This window comes from Salmo trutta, chromosome 13 (assembly GCF_901001165.1).
Source record: "Salmo trutta chromosome 13, fSalTru1.1, whole genome shotgun sequence".
Classification (NCBI taxonomy): domain Eukaryota; kingdom Metazoa; phylum Chordata; class Actinopteri; order Salmoniformes; family Salmonidae; genus Salmo; species Salmo trutta.
In genome coordinates, this window is record NC_042969.1 from 64,893,091 (window position 1) to 64,912,514 (window position 19,424).

A 19,424-nucleotide genomic window follows, 5' to 3' on the forward strand; every position below is an offset into this window, starting at 1 on the left:
TCTGGGTGAACAGATTGAAAATGAAATAAATAAACACAAACAAAACATGTACTTAATGCATAAACCATCCCTTCTGATGTGTCCAAAAATCTACTCCAAACAAATTATAGAGTTTAAAGTTTCTTTCAGAGGAAAAGCAATCTGAATTGTTAACTCTCGCAATCTACGTTGACATAGAGGAAAAAGTAACATACAGTGTTCCAAAGTGACCTCGTGTCCCAGAAGGGACTCTGTAAATGAATGAAGTACCAGGTTTAATTACATATGTTACTGTACTTACTAAATTACATGTGTTAACTGTTCGAGTAGCATGGTAAAAATGGAAGGTATAACAGTGTCTCTCTGTTGATGGCACTAGATGAATGGCATAAAGTAACACCGTAGGTTTATGAATATAAATATCTAAATCTGACACACCTCAAGGTGTTTGGGTTTCCCAGGGCAAGTGATAATGTCTGAGACCAACAACAACAAAAAATAGCTGAGTTTTAGCCAATTATGATCAAGATTATAAATCTAATAAAATCTAGAGCATAGCAGCAAGACGGAAAACAACATCCTCAGCAATATCTATTTGGATACATGGTTAGCTCAGAGGATGTGAGATGTACAATGGGTTAAAGACTAAAAGTGGCGTCCCAAATGGCACCCTATTGACGCCACCAAATGGCAGCCTATTACCTATAGTGCACTACTTTTGACCAAGACCCATAGGGCTCTGGTCAAAAGTAGTGCACTATATAGGGAAGAGGGTGGCATTTGGGACACTGTTAAAGTCCTAGATCATTTAGATCTGTTCTTTTGTCCTCGTGGGAATCATTCAGTTGGGACATTCAGCCCTCGGTGGTAAATAACTTTAACAGTGTATGACAAATGACTCTCCCTGTTTGCTTCAACCTGAAGTCCTAATAGCCAGCTATTATTTGACTAGCTTTTGCATTATATTGCATGAGCAGAAATGTGCATTCACTGCACTGGAGTCATGCAAGTTTGTGTAGATCTACAAGCATAAGTGGGTTTTTACTGTCGTTATAATTCTCTTTTTGCATACATGGTTATGGAGGATGCCTATGGAGTATGTAAGTCGCTCTGGATAAGAGCGTCTGCTAAATGACTTAAATGTAAATGTAAATGAGTATGCTGAATCAACTATTTCAAGTGGGAAAGGAGGCACACACAAGAATAGCATACTAGCAGCACATAAGAGGTTACAACAAAACACAAACGTTGACTTAGTGACATCACAACAATACACTAGACTGCCATGGAAATGGTGAATTTATAATTGTCATATAATCATAGTTCTCGTTTCTTGTGCAACTGCTACATAATGACTCACATTCAAGATATTCGTCACTCAGAAACAGCTAAAAGGTATAAAAAAATGTATACTGTCAGAAATAAATGGTGGTCCATGTTGTGAATTCATAACAGAAACACTGATTCTGAAAACTTCATTGTTCAAACTGGTTAATAACATGACAAAATAAGTAATCAAATAGTTCAAAGAACAAAGTATTTGTTTTACAATGCCATTATTATAATTTAATGTGACAAAGCCATTATTATAATTTAACATGACAAACATCAGTTGGTAAGATTAAGCAATCACTGGTGTGTTTTTCCCCACTTTTTTTTCTTCCATTAACAAATTAAATACATATTGCATGCCACTATAGCAATGCTCATAACATGTCCATTTTTACGATCAACATTTTGATATAGCAAATAATAACAAAATAAGAATCAGTTATAAATAAGAAATAATCAGACAAAGCCTATGTTTTCTCAATCATATGAATACTTAACACCCACAGTATAAGTTAATAAAGTCAAGCTACTGTATGTTTAAATACTTCACCAGCATGCACAATACTGAATAATCGATATTATTGTAGTAATCATCTTACACTGAAGAAACAGTATAGTAGGCAAGTGCATTTAATAAAACACAGAAGTAAACCACAAACTCTGCAGCTGCTTTAACATAACGTCTCTGTTTTAAACTGTCTCTGCCTTTAGATAGACTCTATTGGAGGTTAAGCTTTGGTTCCAGTATCATACTGAGAGCAGTCAGAGGACAGTCACAATGGATTTAATGCCCAATATTCCTAAAAAACTAGAAGTCATGTGAAAGAGTAAATTGATAGGTATTTTATCCTTACCTCATTGCCATGATTGGTATTAACTTTACAATGAACATCCAACATTTTAACAAAACATCTGCATTTGACTTTTTCTAGTTGATTTGGTCAGATGAATACTATTTGCATTTTCTTGGCTGTCCTGCACTCCCTTCAAGAGTGAGTGATATCTTAAAAGGGCAACACTGCAACTTTTCAAACATCATATTCATTATCTCCAGCACTAAACGATATTGTTGTCTACATATGTGAAAACGGCGCATTTGTATGTTTTGTAGAAGAAAAAAAAAATAGCATTAAAATGTTCTACCCGATGACATCAAAAGTTTCAACATTTTAAAAACAGTGAATGATCTTTTGAATGAAAAAGGAAACCGCACACTGCTCGATAGTATCACTGATCTTTAATAAGCTTACGCATCGGCTTCACGGCCTTCGTCAGAGCTTTTGTGAGTTTAAAAAAAATGTGCACCCTTATTTAGACCTAGCCCCACCCACATACGTTCCACGAATCGAAAGGGGTTGGAGGCCAAGGAAAAACAAATAAAAGTGCTACCAAATATAACAATATGCATTTCATAAATATTCTAATAAAGTGTGTAAATAAGATGTATTAAACACGTCTGTAAAACCACAATGAGGACATAGACCTATTGGGTGCAAAAAACAGAGTAATCTTAAATAGGGGCATAATTCATGTTCAAATTCACAACAACAAAAAATAGATTTTCAAACACTGAGATTTGCGGTGACGTGGGGAGCAAGAAAAGACCATCTCTGGCTAGAAATCCTACCCGGTGATGTCACAGAAGCATTTTTTAGGACCTTGTCTTTTTAACCACAGATCATAGAAACGCGCTGTTTTCACATAAGTAGACACTGGTTTGGTGCTGAGATAATGAATATGAGGTTGAAAAGTGACTGAGTTGCTAGTACTGGAACCATTGCAAACTATTTGCAAACTTCCCCCCTTCCTCAAGTGTCTGCATCTCTATCATGCATAAACCTAACTAAGCAGCTTCCCTTGGTACGACACCAGTCCCTATGCCAGTGTGAGACTGCCAAACCAATCCAAAAACAACCACTTCAGGATTGACTGACATTTCAGTGGTTTTGGCAAATGTCAAAGAGAAAATCAAGAAGACGGAGGCCCTTTCAACCATATATACATATATATACATATATATGTAACCTCCCCTCTCACCTTTCTGTTGATTATTTTCTTTTAACACATGGAAAAATAAAGAACTGCTGCTGTGGTACGATCATCAGCAAAAGCGCCTGCCAAAGCCCACCGGCCCTTCATTATATCTTTTTTCTAAGTGTGGTTTATTAATCTTTGTTGCCCTCCCCTCCCTCATCATCCTGCTGGTCACTTGTCCACAGTGTTAAGTTGTCTCGGAGCAGCTGCATGATGAGAGTTGAGTCTTTGTAGGAGTCCTCGTTCAGGGTGTCCAGCTCAGCAATAGCGTCATCGAAGGCGGTCTTGGCCAGATGACAGGCCTGCTCAGGGGCATTCTGGATCTCGTAGTAAAACACAGAGTAGTTGAGGGCCAAGCCGAGGCGGATGGGGTGGGTGGGCTGCATGTGCTCTTTGCTGATCTCATGGGCCTCGTTGTAAGCCTTCTCTGATGACTCGATGACGGTGGCCCTCTTCTCGCCCGTGGCCACCTCGGCCAGGTAGCGGTAGTAGTCGCCCTTCATCTTCAGGTAAAACACCTTGCTCTCGTGCTGCGTCTCGTTGCAGTTCTTGATCAGGTAGTTATCCAGCAGGTTGAGCACGTCCTGACACACAGCCTCCAGCTCCTTCTCAATCTTCTCTCTGTAGGCCCGAACCATTTCAATCTTTTTCTCATTTCCATCTGAAGAGGTCTTCTGCTCGATGCTAGATATCACCCTCCAAGAGGAACGGCGGGCCCCCACCACATTCTTATAGGCCACAGATAGGAGGTTCCTCTCCTCGTTAGATAGGGCCTCATTCAGCTCTGTTACCTGGGGAGGGGACAGAGCAGTGGTCATAAATGCACTATCCTGTGTAAGACAGCCAATAACCCCCTAGGTTATGCATTCATGAATGTAAACAGTTATTTTTCAACAATATCACGTACAGAAGGTATGGTTTTACATGAAATCATATCAGAGCATGTCACAACCCTATACAGTATCACACCTATCATATCTACTGTACAGTATGATCTGTTAGAATACAAACTGGATGCACACACAGCACTGCATTGGGAATGAGCAAGATTCAATTAGTTTCCATGGCAATCAGCTCACTTAGTGCACCAGTAGATCAAACTGCCACGTGGACAGCTAATGCTCGCAAGTGGAGAACCAGATTGAAGATAGTGAGAGAGAGTGGGGGTTGGGACTGGAGAGGGGGCAGAGGGTTGGAGGTAGTTATGTTCCCACGAGGAATCCAGAGGCAGCTGCAGTGTAAGTGTAGACGGTCAGTCCATCGCACAGGCAGTTCACGTGTCTCCCTGACCTTCTCCTCTGCTTAAAACTGACCTTTTCACCTGTCTAAAACCCCATGTAATGCTGTCACCCTGGACATGCTTTGAACCTACTGCTTGACTCTATACGTACAAGGTGGGAGGTAACGTGTTCATCCTGGGAATGTCAAAGAGTGTACAGTAAAAAGCACAACTGATCAGTAACCTTTGAACTTTTAACGTTGTATATCCTGACTTGGTCTAAATGCTACACTTCGTTCTACTAACCTACAAGGTATTTAGTGTCTGACTTAAAGACATTACGTAGCAAATTACAATAAGTAACATTAAATATTCTCAAGACTTATTATAACGAACCCACACACCAATGTCACATATACAGTATCTTACCTGGGTCATTCTAACAATTCGGTGCCTTTTGAGATGTCTAACTTGGTGAAAAAAAAGGTCCGACTTCACCTTCTTTTGACATTGTCAAAGATCCCATGTTTAACATAATAAAATAAACATGTTTTAAAATCTCAAGAGGTTAAATAAAAAAGTCAAATAAAGTAACAGGGTTGACCGTAACACAGCTGACATCTTAAATCAGCCATAAATTCCCTTTTGACAGGGTGAAATGGAAGTTTGTGTGCAACAGGAAGGGGCAATTGAATGCAAGGTTAAAAAAACTAAATTGTTAAAACATTTCCAGTCTGTCTATGGGTAACACTGTTGACGTGTTCTGCTCGACCCACTCAGTTTTCCACCACAAAACACCTGAAAATGGCCAAAAAGAGTAGAACCAGCTCACCTGCTTTTACACTATGATTTGACTATTAGAAGTTCAATGTTTATTTTATATAATCTATTTGACTCTGCATTATTGGAAAAGGACCCGTTAGTAAGCATTTCACTGTTAGTCTACACCTGTTGTCTACGAAGAATGTGAAACAATATTTGATTTGTTTCTTTTGATCACATTTCTTTAAAGGAATAGGGTAGACCTTAAAATGAAGGGCAGGATCTTGTTGTTTTTACCTTAAAATGAATCAATAATCACATGAAATAAAGAATAATATTCAGAAAGGACTTTTTCAAAACAACAAAATAACTAGGGCTTTACAATAATGCTGAAATTCTGGGGTTAAGTAGGTTAAAGTCTTCCTGGAAGTCACAGACAGTGCACAGAGGGACATGTCAAAATGCTGAATCTTTATTCATGTTAAAAATCTAATTCATTGAATTATTCATGTGGTCTATATTAAAGGGCATTTCATTTAATATAACTTGCTTTTAAAATGCAATATTGGTGCAACATTTATAATTAAAATATCAAAGGGATGCAAAAGACACATTTTATGGAACAACCCCCATATCTGTGTTGAATCACATTAAGAGCAACTGAAAAGACCTGAGACGATCAATATCACTTCCAATCCACTTCCAGATAACCTTACATTGATAAAACACACGTATTTATATCCACCTAAATCAATATCTGCAAAATAATTAGATTATCTAGATTAGAACTATAGAGAGGGAAGATGCAGACAGCAAAAGGCTACAGAGGAAATACAGCTTAATGGGTGGCCCATTCTAGCAAAGTGCTCTCTCTCATTGAGAAGCTAACGTTGCTCCTTTCTGGTGAGCTGATGTGACATTACCCTCCCAGCCTGATAGAGGAGCGGAAAGAATGCGGCTGATAGGTGACGTCACAGCCATCGTGTGCATGGATGACAGAATATTTCTAAACAGGCCTTTTTCCTTCCCAGCTTGAAATGCAAGAACATACAATTCACAGCTCAAATGCATTACTAAGCTAATGTTATGCTATCTAATTGTTACTCCATCTGATTGTAATGGATCCGTGAGAAACCTAATGGACAGAGTGCAAAAGACCTCAAGTGATATTGGAAAAGCTCATCATACGCATTTCTTGTCAGTGAATCATCATTGTACCAAAATGCTGATATCAGTGAATATAACTGAAGAGAGGCAGCCTACCATACTGATCTGAATACCTAATTGCCAAGCTGTACAATTATTGATGGGCTGGGTAAAAATCTGTCACGACTATCCTGAACACATTATGCTACTGTAAATACATGACATAATAAAAATAAAGAAATGTCTTCAATGACATTCAATGCATTCACTGACAAAGCAGCACTGCTTATAGTTGCACCTTACTGCATTGATGCATTAAGGAACCAATGCAAACATGTATGCAGGATAATATTGTACTGTACAAGGTGAGATCAGAACATAAAAGTATACTTCTCATTGCTTTTTCCTGCCATCAAGAGAACCCTGGCTGCAGTGGCAAGGGATTTCCCATTGGAGAGGGGTACGAGTACACACCACTACACTGCAAAAGGCCTAGTACTGACTGCATGCACTGACACAGCAGATTGCTTAAAGGGAAAGGAATCCTACAGGCACACATCACTAAAATGCCATTGCTTGCAACAAGAAATCTGCAGGGGAAAGATATCTAAATTATGCAGGCGATGAGACAAAGTATTACTAGGAAGTAATAATAATGGTTAAGATTTAATTTCATTACAGTTAGAAAAAAAAGTTGTTGAGTACAGTTTTAATACTAAAGCACTAGGCTAGGCTACATAATGATTGGAGGAGACTGGGCATATAGGTTTAGGGCCTAATGACAATGCATTTTTCACAGTGTGAGACCTGTATCAATAAACCAAACAATAACCTATATTTCATTAAAATTGCTTTAAAAGAACACACAGCTCAACCATATCCAGACATACAGCATGTCTAGACGCTACTGCACACGTTGACAGTGACATACAATGCAACATACAGGTGCATTGCAGAATGATAATGTAACTTAATGTAGCTCAACAACTGAACACAAAATGATCAATATCCAATCTGATCATTGACTCACTGCAATATGACAAAATACAGAACATTCTAGAGAGAATTATGCTGCCTCCTACATTTGTTTTGTGTAAAGAGCTGGAAACTGAATAACCATTTATGCAGGAATAGATCCTCATCCAGAGAACATCTGTAGCCTATATGAACAGATATACAGTACCAGTCAAAAGTTTGGACACACCTACTTATTCAAGGGGTTTTCTGTATTTTTACTACTTGTTGGCTGTTTTTCCTTCACTCTGCAGTCCAACTCATCCCAAACCATCTCAATTGGGTTGAGGTCAGGTGATTATGGAGGCCAGGTCATCTGATGCAGCACTCCATCACTCTCCTTCTTGGTCAAATAGCCCTTACACAGCCTGGAGGTGTGTTGGGTCATTGTCCTGTTGGAAAACCAATGATAGTCCCACTAAGCGCAAACCAGATGGGATGGTGAATCGCTGCAGAATGCTGTGGTAGCCATGCTGGTTAAGTGTGCCTTGAATTCTTAATATATCACCAGCAATGCACCCCCACACCTGCTCCTCCATGCTTCACGGTTGGAACCACACATGCAGAGATCATCCGTTCACCTACTCTGCGTCTCACAAAGACACGGCGGTTGGAACCAAAAATCGCAAATTTGGACTCATCAGACCAAAGGACAGATTTCCACCAGTCTAATGTCCATTGCCCGTGTTTCTTGGCCCAAGCAATTCTCTTCTTCTTAGTGGTCTCCTTTAGTAGTGGTTTCTTTGCAGCAATTCAACCATGAAGGCCTGATTCACACAGTCTCCTCTGAACAGTTGATGTTGAGATGTGTCTGTTACTTGAACTCTGTGAAGCATTTATTTGGGCTGCAATTTCTGAGGCTGGTAACTGTAATGAACTTATCCTCTGCAGCAGAGGTAATTCTGGGTCTTCCTTTCCTGTGGCGGTCCTCATGAGAGCCAGTTTCATCATAGCGCTTGATGGGTTTTGAGACTGCACGTGAAAAACCTTCAAAGCTCTTGAAATATTCCGGATTGACTGATCTTCATTTCTTAAAGTAATGATGGACTGTCGTTTCTCTTTGCTTATTTGAGTGTTTTTTGCCATAATATGGACTTGGTCTTTTACCAAATCTTCTGTATACCACCCCTACCTTGTTACAACACATTGGTTCAAACGCATTAAGAAGGAAAGAAATTCCACAAATTACCTTTTAACAAGGCACACCTGTTAATTGAAATGCATTCCGGGTGACTACCTCATGAAGCTGGTTGAGAGAATGCCAAGAGTGAACAAAGCTGTCATCAAGGCAAAGGGTGGCTACTTTGAATAATCTCAAATATATGTATTTGTTAAACACTTTTTTGGTTATTACATCGTTCCATGTAGAAAATAATAAAAAATAAAGAAAAACCCTGGAATGAGTAGGTGTGTCCAAACTTTTGACTGGTACTGTATATATATTATCAATAGAGGACACATTTAACTTACAAAAATGTATTTAAAATATATGACCATTTTTACTAGGTTATTATTTAATTAAATCTAGATATTACAGGAAGAATCAATCAATATTTGAGCAACCTCACATGGCACTACCCTAAAGACCAAATTCTTAACGATCTGACTTTAATAAATCATATGGGGATATTAAATCCCACTGGGCATACACTGGTTGAATCAAAGTTGTTTCTACGTCATTTATATGAAATTATGTTAAAACCAACGTGGAGTAGACGTTGAATTTACGTCTGTGCCCAGTGGCATAGAACATTTATCAAATGTAATATGAGGGACACGTTTGACAGAGAAATCAATGTTCTTTGGTGCCTCCGAATACATTTGGTGGTAATATTACTCCACTGTATTTCTTTTAAAGGCACGAGACAGGCACCGCCCAAGCACTGCCCAAGGAGCATTCGATAGCAAATATTGATTGCCTTTCTTGAACGTTTGAGCTCCACATTTTGGCTATTTTATTCGTTATAAATAAACAGAGATTGAGCCCTATGAAACAGACGTGATATTCTGAATGGTGTAGGCTAGTGTTGCTGTATTTCTATACACATCACATCCATGAAAAATCTCCCGGGAATGCAATCAAATACCTAAATAGAGATAATTCATATTTATTAGAATTACATTGTAGAGAATTCAATGTTTTATTGAACACCATATCACATACCTTATTCATACAGTCAATTCACATGCAATGGTTTTGGAGGAGTGACTTACCGATTTCATGGCAGCTGCCATATCATCATACCTTTCAGCCTGTTCAGCCAGCCTGGCTTTCTGCACCAGCTGCTCGCGATCAACCATTTTAATATTTGGTTAGTGTGAACGTTATTCTATAGGTTTTGGGATGAAATGATATGTGTACTACTCGCAATGCTGTGAAACTCTATGTGAACCTAGGCTGCAGCTGTTCTGTGCAGTCTGTGCTAGTGCCGACGGGACCCCCTTTCTCGTTCCTCACACTTTCCCCGGACTGCGTCATCACTCAGAAAGGTGGGTGTCTTGCTGCTGATGAAACAGTCCTTACATGGGAATCCAGAGGTCCCGCATATGTGGGATGAGAGCGAATCAGATTTCCTGTTTCATTCCCACTAGGCAAGCAATGGCTATGTGGGAAATTGAGTCCAATAGGTATCCTTAGTGACTCTAAACCTAACCTTAACTTCATGTCCACACCCCAGCTCAACCTTACCTCTACCTGACACCTGTCACTGAACTAACCAATCACAGTTACCAATGCAAAGGCTGACCTCTCCTGGCAAGATAAGCTTAATACAACTATTTATCATATGCTAGTGCCACAACTTGATTGTGCTGCCTGTTTCCTCTGAGAAAATCAGATACTATCCTTGCAACGGAAGTCTTGCCAAACATTTCTGAAAGGTCAGATATCCTTATTAATATTCAATGGGTATTGGAAGTCCCAAATGGGACCCTATTCCCTATATAGTGCTCCGTTTTGGACACCAAGTAGTGCACTATATCACACACAATGCCAGTGCATTAAAATCAAGTTTATGCAGGGAGATGGAGTGATGGAGAAAGGACCCCCTGCTTTCTGTACATTTAGTCCAGCAGCACCAATCCAATGAGTCATTCAGAACCCCCTCTGCTGATACAGCATGGTATTACATCATGACTCAGTGCAAAGGATGGACGAATCATCACGGCCTGTGCTAACTCATTACATTTGCGAATCACTTAGGGGTGAATCCTAACTTCCCATTGACATTAATGCATGATTAAGGGAAAATTCAACCTAAGTGGCATATTGACATAGTTTCAGAGTACTGTAGGTGCAGATAGTATGTGTTTGTCAGTCACACAAGTCTCAATATTAGCTGGAAAGCAGTCCTGCATGTATTGTTGTATTGGGGAGAATGGCGAACATGCATTCTGCAGAATTAGCATAATAAAATAATCCCCATAAAAATATGTCTGTTTTTGCATTGGCTGTGTCTATGACCCCTCCATGGTATCCCCTTTCCCTTTTCTTTCCCTTCTAAGGGCTAATAGCAGCCAAATTCAATGTTTCATCAAATCATTTTTGTATATATATTTTTTTATACTTAAAGGGATCCTAAAATTATAAATCAAATACACACAACAAAAACATAAATGCAACATGAAACAATTTAAATGATTTTAGTGAGTTACAGTTCATGTAAGGATATCAGTCAATTGAATGGAATTCATTTGGCCCTAATCCATGGATTTCACATGACTGGGAATACAGATATGCATCTGTTGGTTACAGATACCTTAAAAAAAGGTAGGAGCATGGATCAGAAAACCAGTCAGTATCTGGTGTGACCACCATTTGCTTCATGCCTCTCCTTCGCATAGAGTTGATCAGGCAGTTGGTTGTGGCCTGTGGAATGTTGTCCCACTCCTCTTCAATGGCAGTGAAAAGTTTCTGGATTTTGTAGGAACTGGAACACGCTGTCGTACACGTCAAACCAGAGCATCCCAAACATGCTCAATGGGTGACATGTCTGGTGAGTATGCAAGCCATGGAAGAACTGGGACATTTTCAGCTTCCAGGAATTATGTACAAATCCTTGTGACATGGGGCCGTTTTGGTAATGAATATAGGCTACAAGATAGGGTAATTCACCTATTACAAACAGCCTATGTGAATGCACCCGTACACACAGCTGTTTTAACAAAATAATGCAAATGCTAAAAGTAGTAGCCTAGTTATTTATGCATGCAAACAAATACTGAAAAGCAGTTTGGCTTACACTGTAAATATTAGGGGTTCAACAACGGTTCTTCTAAGATCCTCAAAGTTCTGAAAATGCCCCCCAAAAGGTTCTTCCAGGAACCCCATAGGAGGTGGGGTTCATCGAGGAACCTCCTTAGTTGATGGGGGTTCTTTCAGGAACCTAACTGCCCAACTGAAACATTTGGATTTGAATATGAAAGGACAGCAGGTGCAGGCACTTAACTGAAAAATGTAATAAAGATCTCCTCAATTTAAGATAAGGTTTGTCTCTTGTATGATTACATTTTTTTACTTAACCTTTATTTAACTAGGCAAGTTAGTTAAAAGACGGCCTACCCCGGTGTCACGTCCTGACCCTGGTATGAGGTCATTTTCCCCCAGTAGATTGGTCAGGGCGTGACAAGGGGTGTTTTGTCTATGTGTTTTGGGTTTTCTGTTTTCTATGTGGCTTGTCTAGAGTTTCATTCTATGTTGTCATTTTCTATGTTGTGGCCAGGTATGGTTTCCAATCAGAGGCAGCTGTCTATCGTTGTCTCTGATTGGAAGCCATACTTAGGCAGCCTGTTTTTCATGGGGTTTTGTGGGTGGTTGTTTCTGTTTAGTCCAGAGCACCTGAAGGGACTGTTGGTCGTTTTGTTATTTTGTTTAAGTGTATTCATTAAAGAAACAGAACGAGCACTATACACGCTGCGTCTTGGTCTCCATTCAACAACCCCTGTGACACCCGGATGATGATACAGCCTGGAATCAAACCAGGGGCTGTAGTGACGCATCTTGTACTGAGATGCAGTGTCTTAGACCGCTGCTCGACTCGGAGCCTACTTGGGAGCCCCATGTGTTACATCTGCTCCTGCCACGCCCCCTACTGCTCATCCTGTGTCTCCTTGACCTGCCGCCACTCCCCAGTGCTCTCTCCCTCTCTCTCTCTCTGTGGGTGTATGTGATTGTGTGAGTGGAGACAGGTGTGCTGGAGTCAGAGCAGATCCCCAACCGGCTGCAACCTGTTCCATAATCAAGACATCTACAAATACTCAGCCCTGCCACTTCCACGCTGCCAGATCGTAGCCTCTGATCAGTCAGTCTGTGTTTTAGTCATTGGCTCATGCATAGATCGTGTTTTCAAGTTGTGCCTGTTTTCCCATGCCTGACACTGTTTTCTCTCCGCTACAGTTCTGTCCGCTCTGACTCTGGTCCCTGTCTCCAGTCCCACATCTCGTCAATCCTGGCACCTTTCCCAGAACCCCCACTCCACTGCTTCCTTGGATTCCGCTCCGGACCTGCTTACCCAGCCCCAACTCCCCTCGCTCCAGCCTCAACCTCAGAACCTGGCTTCCTGCAACCCACCCAAGCTTCCCCTGGCCTGCAGCCCATCTTTCCCCTGCTTTTCAATAAATACCTTATCCCAATCTCCTCGTCTGTCTGCTCTTGGGTTCACCTGCTCCGCGTAACACCATGAACTAAATAGATAGTATCATCATAAAGAAATATCAATCTTAACATATTTATGCAAATCTTTCTAAAACAGAAAATAGACACAATTCAATAGAAATCAATCAACAAAGAGTTAAGAATATGTACTGTAGGCTATAAGAATATGTTGAAGGCTAGCTGTATTGGGTGCAAATGACTGAACTGTTCCCTTTTGTGTCTGTGTCTGCAGGTATACAGACAAGGAGGCATACAAAAGTATGTCAATTGGTATAGGTATGTTATGCAGATCACATGTACCATCCTCCTCCCTTACCTCTTTAATGAAAATTCCATAGGCCTCTACATTATGGACAAGGTATATGTATGAAAACCATTAGCAAAATAGATTTTTTTTCATTCACATTTACCACAGAAAACAAGGTATGAATACTGTTGTGGATGTTTTGTTAATCATCTGTATAATTACTATTTTTTGGGATTCACAGACTTCCCCCTCCCTACACCTCTGATGAATATAACAGGAAACCTGTTCGATCACCATTCTCTGCTAAATCATTATTGATATGGATACAGAGAACATCAACACATTAACATCAACATGCCAGAGGATATACCCGCTGGGTTTGGGTTTCTGCTGGGTTTGCCTCATATTAGATTTTTTTTTGTTCTGCTTTGCCACTAAAATCATAATAAACACAGAACTAAAATATTGTGTTATTGTGTGTATTGTCAGTATTATTAATAATAATAACAGGGGAGGGGGGGTAGTTCAAAAATGTACCCCAAAAGGTTATTGGAAACGTTCTCGAGGATCCTTTAAAAGGGGTTCTTTGAAGAACTTATTGGGGTTCCCCCACAGTTTCAATTTGAAGAACCCCTAAAGGATACTCCAGGAAACTTTTCTTTTTAGAGTGTAGAATACCAACATCACTGTGAATGTAAATTAATGAATGCAAACAGAACAAAACAGCAGTACCAAGTAGGCCTAGTAAACAAAATGTCAGATCAATATGAAACAATCTATATTTAGGCTAGTTACACTAACAGTAAACAAATGCAGTAAACAAAAGGCAAATGGAGATCCAAATAACCAAAACATAGCCTACAGCCTATTGCAGTGAGATACAGCCATGACCAGCTGTCTTGCCAAACAAATAGGCCTATAGGCCCACTTCAAACATGGAAAACCATACTGCTCATGAGTATAGCAACACGTGATATTACACAATATACTTCTGTGGATTAAATTCCACCAACGTAACCAGTTAAGCAATTCTAGCCTACCTTTAACACATTTCCAATATGTACAGTTCCATTTACAACCACGAAAACCAATAGGCTACCACGAAAATCCTAATAGAATGTATTTATTTCTAAATCAAATCAAATTTTATTTGTTTCATACACATGGTTAGCAGATGTTAATGCGAGTGTAGCGAAATGCTTGTGCTTCTAGTTCCGACCATGCAGTAATATCTAACAAGTAATCTAACCTAACAATTTCACAACAACTACCTTATACACACAAGTGTAAAGGAATAAATAAGAATATGTACATTAAAATATATGAATGAGCGATGGCCGAACGGCATAGGCAAGATGCAGCAGATGGTATAGAGTACAGTATATACATATGAGATGAGTAATGTAGGGTATGTAAACATTATATAAAGTGGCATTGTTTAAAGTGGCTAGTGATACATTTATTACATCAATTTTTCATTATTAAAGTGGCAAGAGATGAGTCAGTATGTTGGCTGCAGCCACTCAATGTTAGTGATGGCTGTTTAACAGTCTGATGGCCTTGAGATAGAAGCTGTTTTTCAGTCTCTCAGTCCCTGCTTTGATGCACCTGTACTGACCTCGCCTTCTGGATGATAGCGGGGTGAACAGGCAGTGGCTCGGGTGGTTGTTGTCCTTGATGATCTTTTTGGCCTTCCTGTGACATCAGGTGCTGTAGGTGTCCTGGAGGGCAGGTAGTTTGCCCCCGGTGATGCGTTGTGCAGACCTCACAACCCTCTGGAGAGCCTTACGGCTGTGGGCAGAGCAGTTGCCGTACCAGGCAGTGATACAGCCCGACAGGATGCTCTCGATTGTGCATCTGTAAAGGTTTGTGAGTGTTTTTGGTGACAATCTGAATTTCTTCAGCCTCCAGAGTTTGAAGAGGCGCTGCTGCGCCTTCTTCACCACGCTGTCTGTGTGGGTGGACCATTTCAGTTTGTCCGTGATGTCTACGCCGAGGAACTTAAAACGTTCCACCTTCTCCACTACTGTCCCGTCGATGTGAATAGGGGGCTGCTCCCTCTGCTGTTTCCTGAAGTCCACGATCATCTACTTAGTTTTGTTGACATTGAGTGTGAGGTTATTTTCCTGACACCACACTCTGAGGGCCCTCACCTCCTCCCTGTAGGCCGTCTAGTCGTTGATGGTAATCAAGCCTAAAACTGTAGTGTCGTCTGCAAACTTGATGATTGAGTACCTAAAGCGTTACCTCCCATTTTAAAGGGGTTGATATGATCAAACCAAGTTTGAACACGGCTGGTTTAATATGAGGTAGGCAGATTATAATCAGTTATATAGTATATTGGATTTTCTTTTTTATCAGTCCTAGATGCTGGTGTTTCCTGTTTGTTCTCTGTTAATGCGTAGGCCTACTTGATGTGCAAAAGCTGTGGTTTCCTCATTTCCTGTCATCTTTTGCAACTGGTTGATGTTGAACTGATAACTTTCCACTCATGTTCCTTTCTTTTACACATGCACAGTAGAGCTGTATCATTACCAAACAAATCTCAGGAAAACAAAATGGCTGACTCCTATCTCTGTCTCTGCCAGGTGTTTGGAGATGAAGATGATGATGGTTTCTACCACGGGGAGTCTGGTGGTCTGTCTGGTGCCGTGACTAGTAACATGGTATCTGTGATCCCAGTGGATGATGACTTCCTTAAACATCAGCTCATACAGCAGGGTTTCCTGCCTGTCGACCACACCTGTACAGGTATCGCTTTCTCTCACTATCTCTCACACTCTCTTTCACTCTCTCTGAAATATTTTACATTAAAAACAATCTGAGATTTCTTAATGATGACAAATGAGATCTGGTGTGCATCCCAAATGCACCCTATTCCCTATATACACCAGGGCCCTGGTGATAAGTAGTACACTATATAGGGAATAGGGTGCCATTTGGGATGCAGTCCTAGACTATGATCTAATCCTTCAGCTCTTGACCTCTGTGTTTCCCATCAGATCCAAGTGAAGAGTCTAGCGTGCTAGATGACTTGGTCGTCCGCAGGATGGTGGCCATCTTTGAGTATGACCCTTGGGAAAGTTCCCCCAACATGGACAGCGAGATGAGTGTGGAACCTCCACATGGATGTCCAAATCCACTTTAACTTTCTTATTTTGATATTTTGAATATAGTGAACTCCATTTATCAGGTAATCACAGTTACAGGGCCTTACTGTGCATATTACAGCTACACCAAATGAACAGTAACTTTTCCCAAAAAACATTTTCTTGTAGGCTGAGTTCGTCTTCCGTGCAGGGGACATAAATATATGTGTTTGGTGATATGGATGAAGATGGAATATATTATGTGAGTGCTGGTTAAGTAGTCTTTGGAGAAATTAAACCTTGTTTGCCATTGGTTGTATATCTAAATGACGACTGCTTTGCCAATGTCTAATCTCCATCCAGGGGGACCTTCATGGGCTGAGAGGTCTGGTGCCATCCAACTACCTGGAACCACTACCATGGGAATAGGATTAACAAGGAACATCGGATACGTGAGATTATGCCAAGAATCGGAATTAGATACAATGAAAAAATGAAACTTTTTCAAGTATATCTGAAGGGATATTATGTTTTACTGTGTCAAATATCCAGATTTTGTCATATTTTTTCTTCTGCATAAATACTTGTGACCACAGAAATCTCCTCCATAATTTGTAATGATCATGGGATCGTTTTTTTGTTGTTGCCGTTTGCACAGTAACGCAGTAGACAGATTTTGCTCTGTCCAAAAAAATCCTATGAACTACAAACCTTTTGTTGGACATTTTAAGGTGCAGTAAGATTGGCCAAAATAATGAAATCATGGTTATCGAATGAAGATATCTACAGTATGCAGAATTTAGCAGTACTATTAAACTGTTCATTTTCTGAACATCTGTTTCATTCCCTTGCTCCTATGTACCTCATGTTAGCGGGTTTAGAATTATACAGGGCAGGATCTTCATCACAACCGGATGCTGAACACTGAAACAAGTGTAACTGTACAACTACTTTTACTATCAACTGCACTGAGATTGTTATACAAAAATCTACAATTGTTAAATAACCATAAACCATGGAAAGCAAACCATGAAGAAACACCATTTATTTATTTTCATAAGTACAATGTTGCAATCAAATCTACTTTTATTTGAGACACATGATTGAATACGTAACGGGAAGATTTATTCGGAGGACTGCATTTCTAGTACAAAAATTAAATACAACTTAAACATAGACCATGGTCTCCAAGCTTTTCAGAATCTTTCATTGATGTCACTGGAGTCCCTGTAGTGTTTTCCTCCGTAGCCAACAGTACACTCATCCATAAAGTAGGAAACACTACACTGTGCAGAGGAGTTTAGTAGTACTCTCTACTTTATGGATGACTGCACTGTACATCAGTATCTTCTTGTTGCTGTGGCAGCTTCATGTTTGGTGCTGCTCAGAACCCCTCCTCAGTCCAATCAGCAGAGCAAATTCAAGGTACGAACTAACTAAATCGTCACAAAAACTGTAATGTTTTTTGTAATACAATGCGGATGTGTAACAAAATGATCTAATAATTTATAAAAGTGTACTAAAATCATCTCAACCAGTAGAACCAGTAAAATGTTACAACATTTTTGTAATACATTGTCTTTACTGCCACCGTACAGTAAAACTATCCTCTGTTTTATACAAAATGATATTCAATGAATCTATTAAGCTACATCAATCAGTATATCACAGGGTCTTACCAGCTTTCTCTCCTCTATCCCAGCAGAAACAGAGTGTCAACTAACAGTCGTGTTCTTATTAAGCCTCTTAGTCACGTGGTATAAACCACAGGAAGAGGTTCAACAGTCTCTCTACAGCGATACCTCCTTCTGTCTCTGAGATACACCAACCAATCTACGCCCCTACTGCCCACATAGACAGACATCTTCACTACTGACAGAGAATGTCTCCCAAATGTCACCCTTTTCCCTTTATAGTGCAATACTTTTGAACAGATACCATGCTCTGGCCAAAAGTAGTACACTATATAGGGAATAGGGTACCATTTGGGATACAGGCAGAGACAGTGGTCCCCCCTTTTAAGGACATGCAAACAGACGATAACATCAACTATTAAAAATGAGCTACTTAAATATCGTGAAATTGATACATATTTTATTGATCCCTTTTCAAATTGATTTAATGTACTTACGTGGTGTCCATGTTGACTATAGTCTAGAGGAGAGATCAACAGCTTAGAATGTTTTAGGCTTATAATAGAATATATCCACTATTAAAGGAGTGAAGTATAGGTAAAAGAACAGCCTTATGAGGATTTCTCAGACATGCTATAACTAATTGATTCACAACCTGTTTTGTGCAGATATCAGCTTTTCATTGCATTAAAAGATTTGATAGGATAGGTTACACTGTTGCTTGTTCTCTTGTCTTCTAATGCACTTTGCTAACAGACAGGAACCCATACCTCTACCCAGTTTACAGCAGCAGAAGAAGTGCTATATGCAATAGACACAACTGAAACACGTGAGATGACGTTTAAGTGAGATATGCACTATGTTGTCAAGACAACCTAAACCTCAGAGTCAAGTCAAGTGAGAGAGGAGGAAGTGGGTGATGGGTGGAAACTGTGTGTGCAACTGTGCAAGATATTTTTGTGAAACGTTGACAACACAAACCTACTATGTTCCAAACCTACACTCTACCTTTTCTTTGTTTGGTTGAAGACAGTTGAAGACCTGCCAGTTCTCTCACATTGAATGATTTCAATGGGCATCTTTACTAGTTTTACAACCTCCCTACACTGTAATTACACTTTACTTGCCTATGTAACTACCATGTAATAGCATAGATATTACAGACACATGGTAAAGTTATGGTCCTTGAGTAGCTCTGGTTCAGGGCGTTGTGTGTGGCTTTAGCCTCCTTGGAGGAGTCCTATAGCAATAGCCAAACATGACTTTGCAGCTAGGAGATTATTCCCGTGGCTCAATGCACTGAGGTGCTATTTCT

At 40.0% G+C, this 19,424-nt stretch overlaps 2 protein-coding genes across 3 annotated transcripts; one reads left to right on the top strand and one right to left on the bottom strand.

Annotated features, from left to right (window-relative positions):
* Positions 1-3,456: 3,456 nt before the first annotated feature.
* On the bottom strand, positions 3,457-9,962 carry LOC115206323 (14-3-3 protein gamma-2-like). Its single transcript, XM_029773124.1, has 2 exons — positions 9,701-9,962; positions 3,457-4,136 (listed from the first exon to the last, which is right to left on the bottom strand). The coding sequence occupies exons 1-2, from the start codon at positions 9,785-9,787 to the stop codon at positions 3,477-3,479; spliced, it is 747 nt and encodes a 248-aa protein (XP_029628984.1). The 5' UTR covers positions 9,788-9,962; the 3' UTR covers positions 3,457-3,476.
* Positions 9,963-15,486: 5,524 nt separating this feature from the next.
* LOC115206324 (RIMS-binding protein 2-like) lies at positions 15,487-17,651 on the top strand. Of its 2 annotated transcripts, XR_003880774.1 has the most exons (3): positions 15,487-16,137; positions 16,389-16,737; positions 16,839-17,651. XR_003880774.1 is itself a non-coding variant. In XM_029773125.1 (2 exons), the coding sequence occupies exons 1-2, from the start codon at positions 15,801-15,803 to the stop codon at positions 16,532-16,534; spliced, it is 483 nt and encodes a 160-aa protein (XP_029628985.1). In that variant the 5' UTR covers positions 15,487-15,800; the 3' UTR covers positions 16,535-16,774. The 2 variants fall into 2 exon arrangements, 1 of the variants encoding a protein (XP_029628985.1); XM_029773125.1 differs by lacking the exon at positions 16,839-17,651 and having other exon boundaries at positions 16,389-16,774.
* Positions 17,652-19,424: the final 1,773 nt, after the last annotated feature.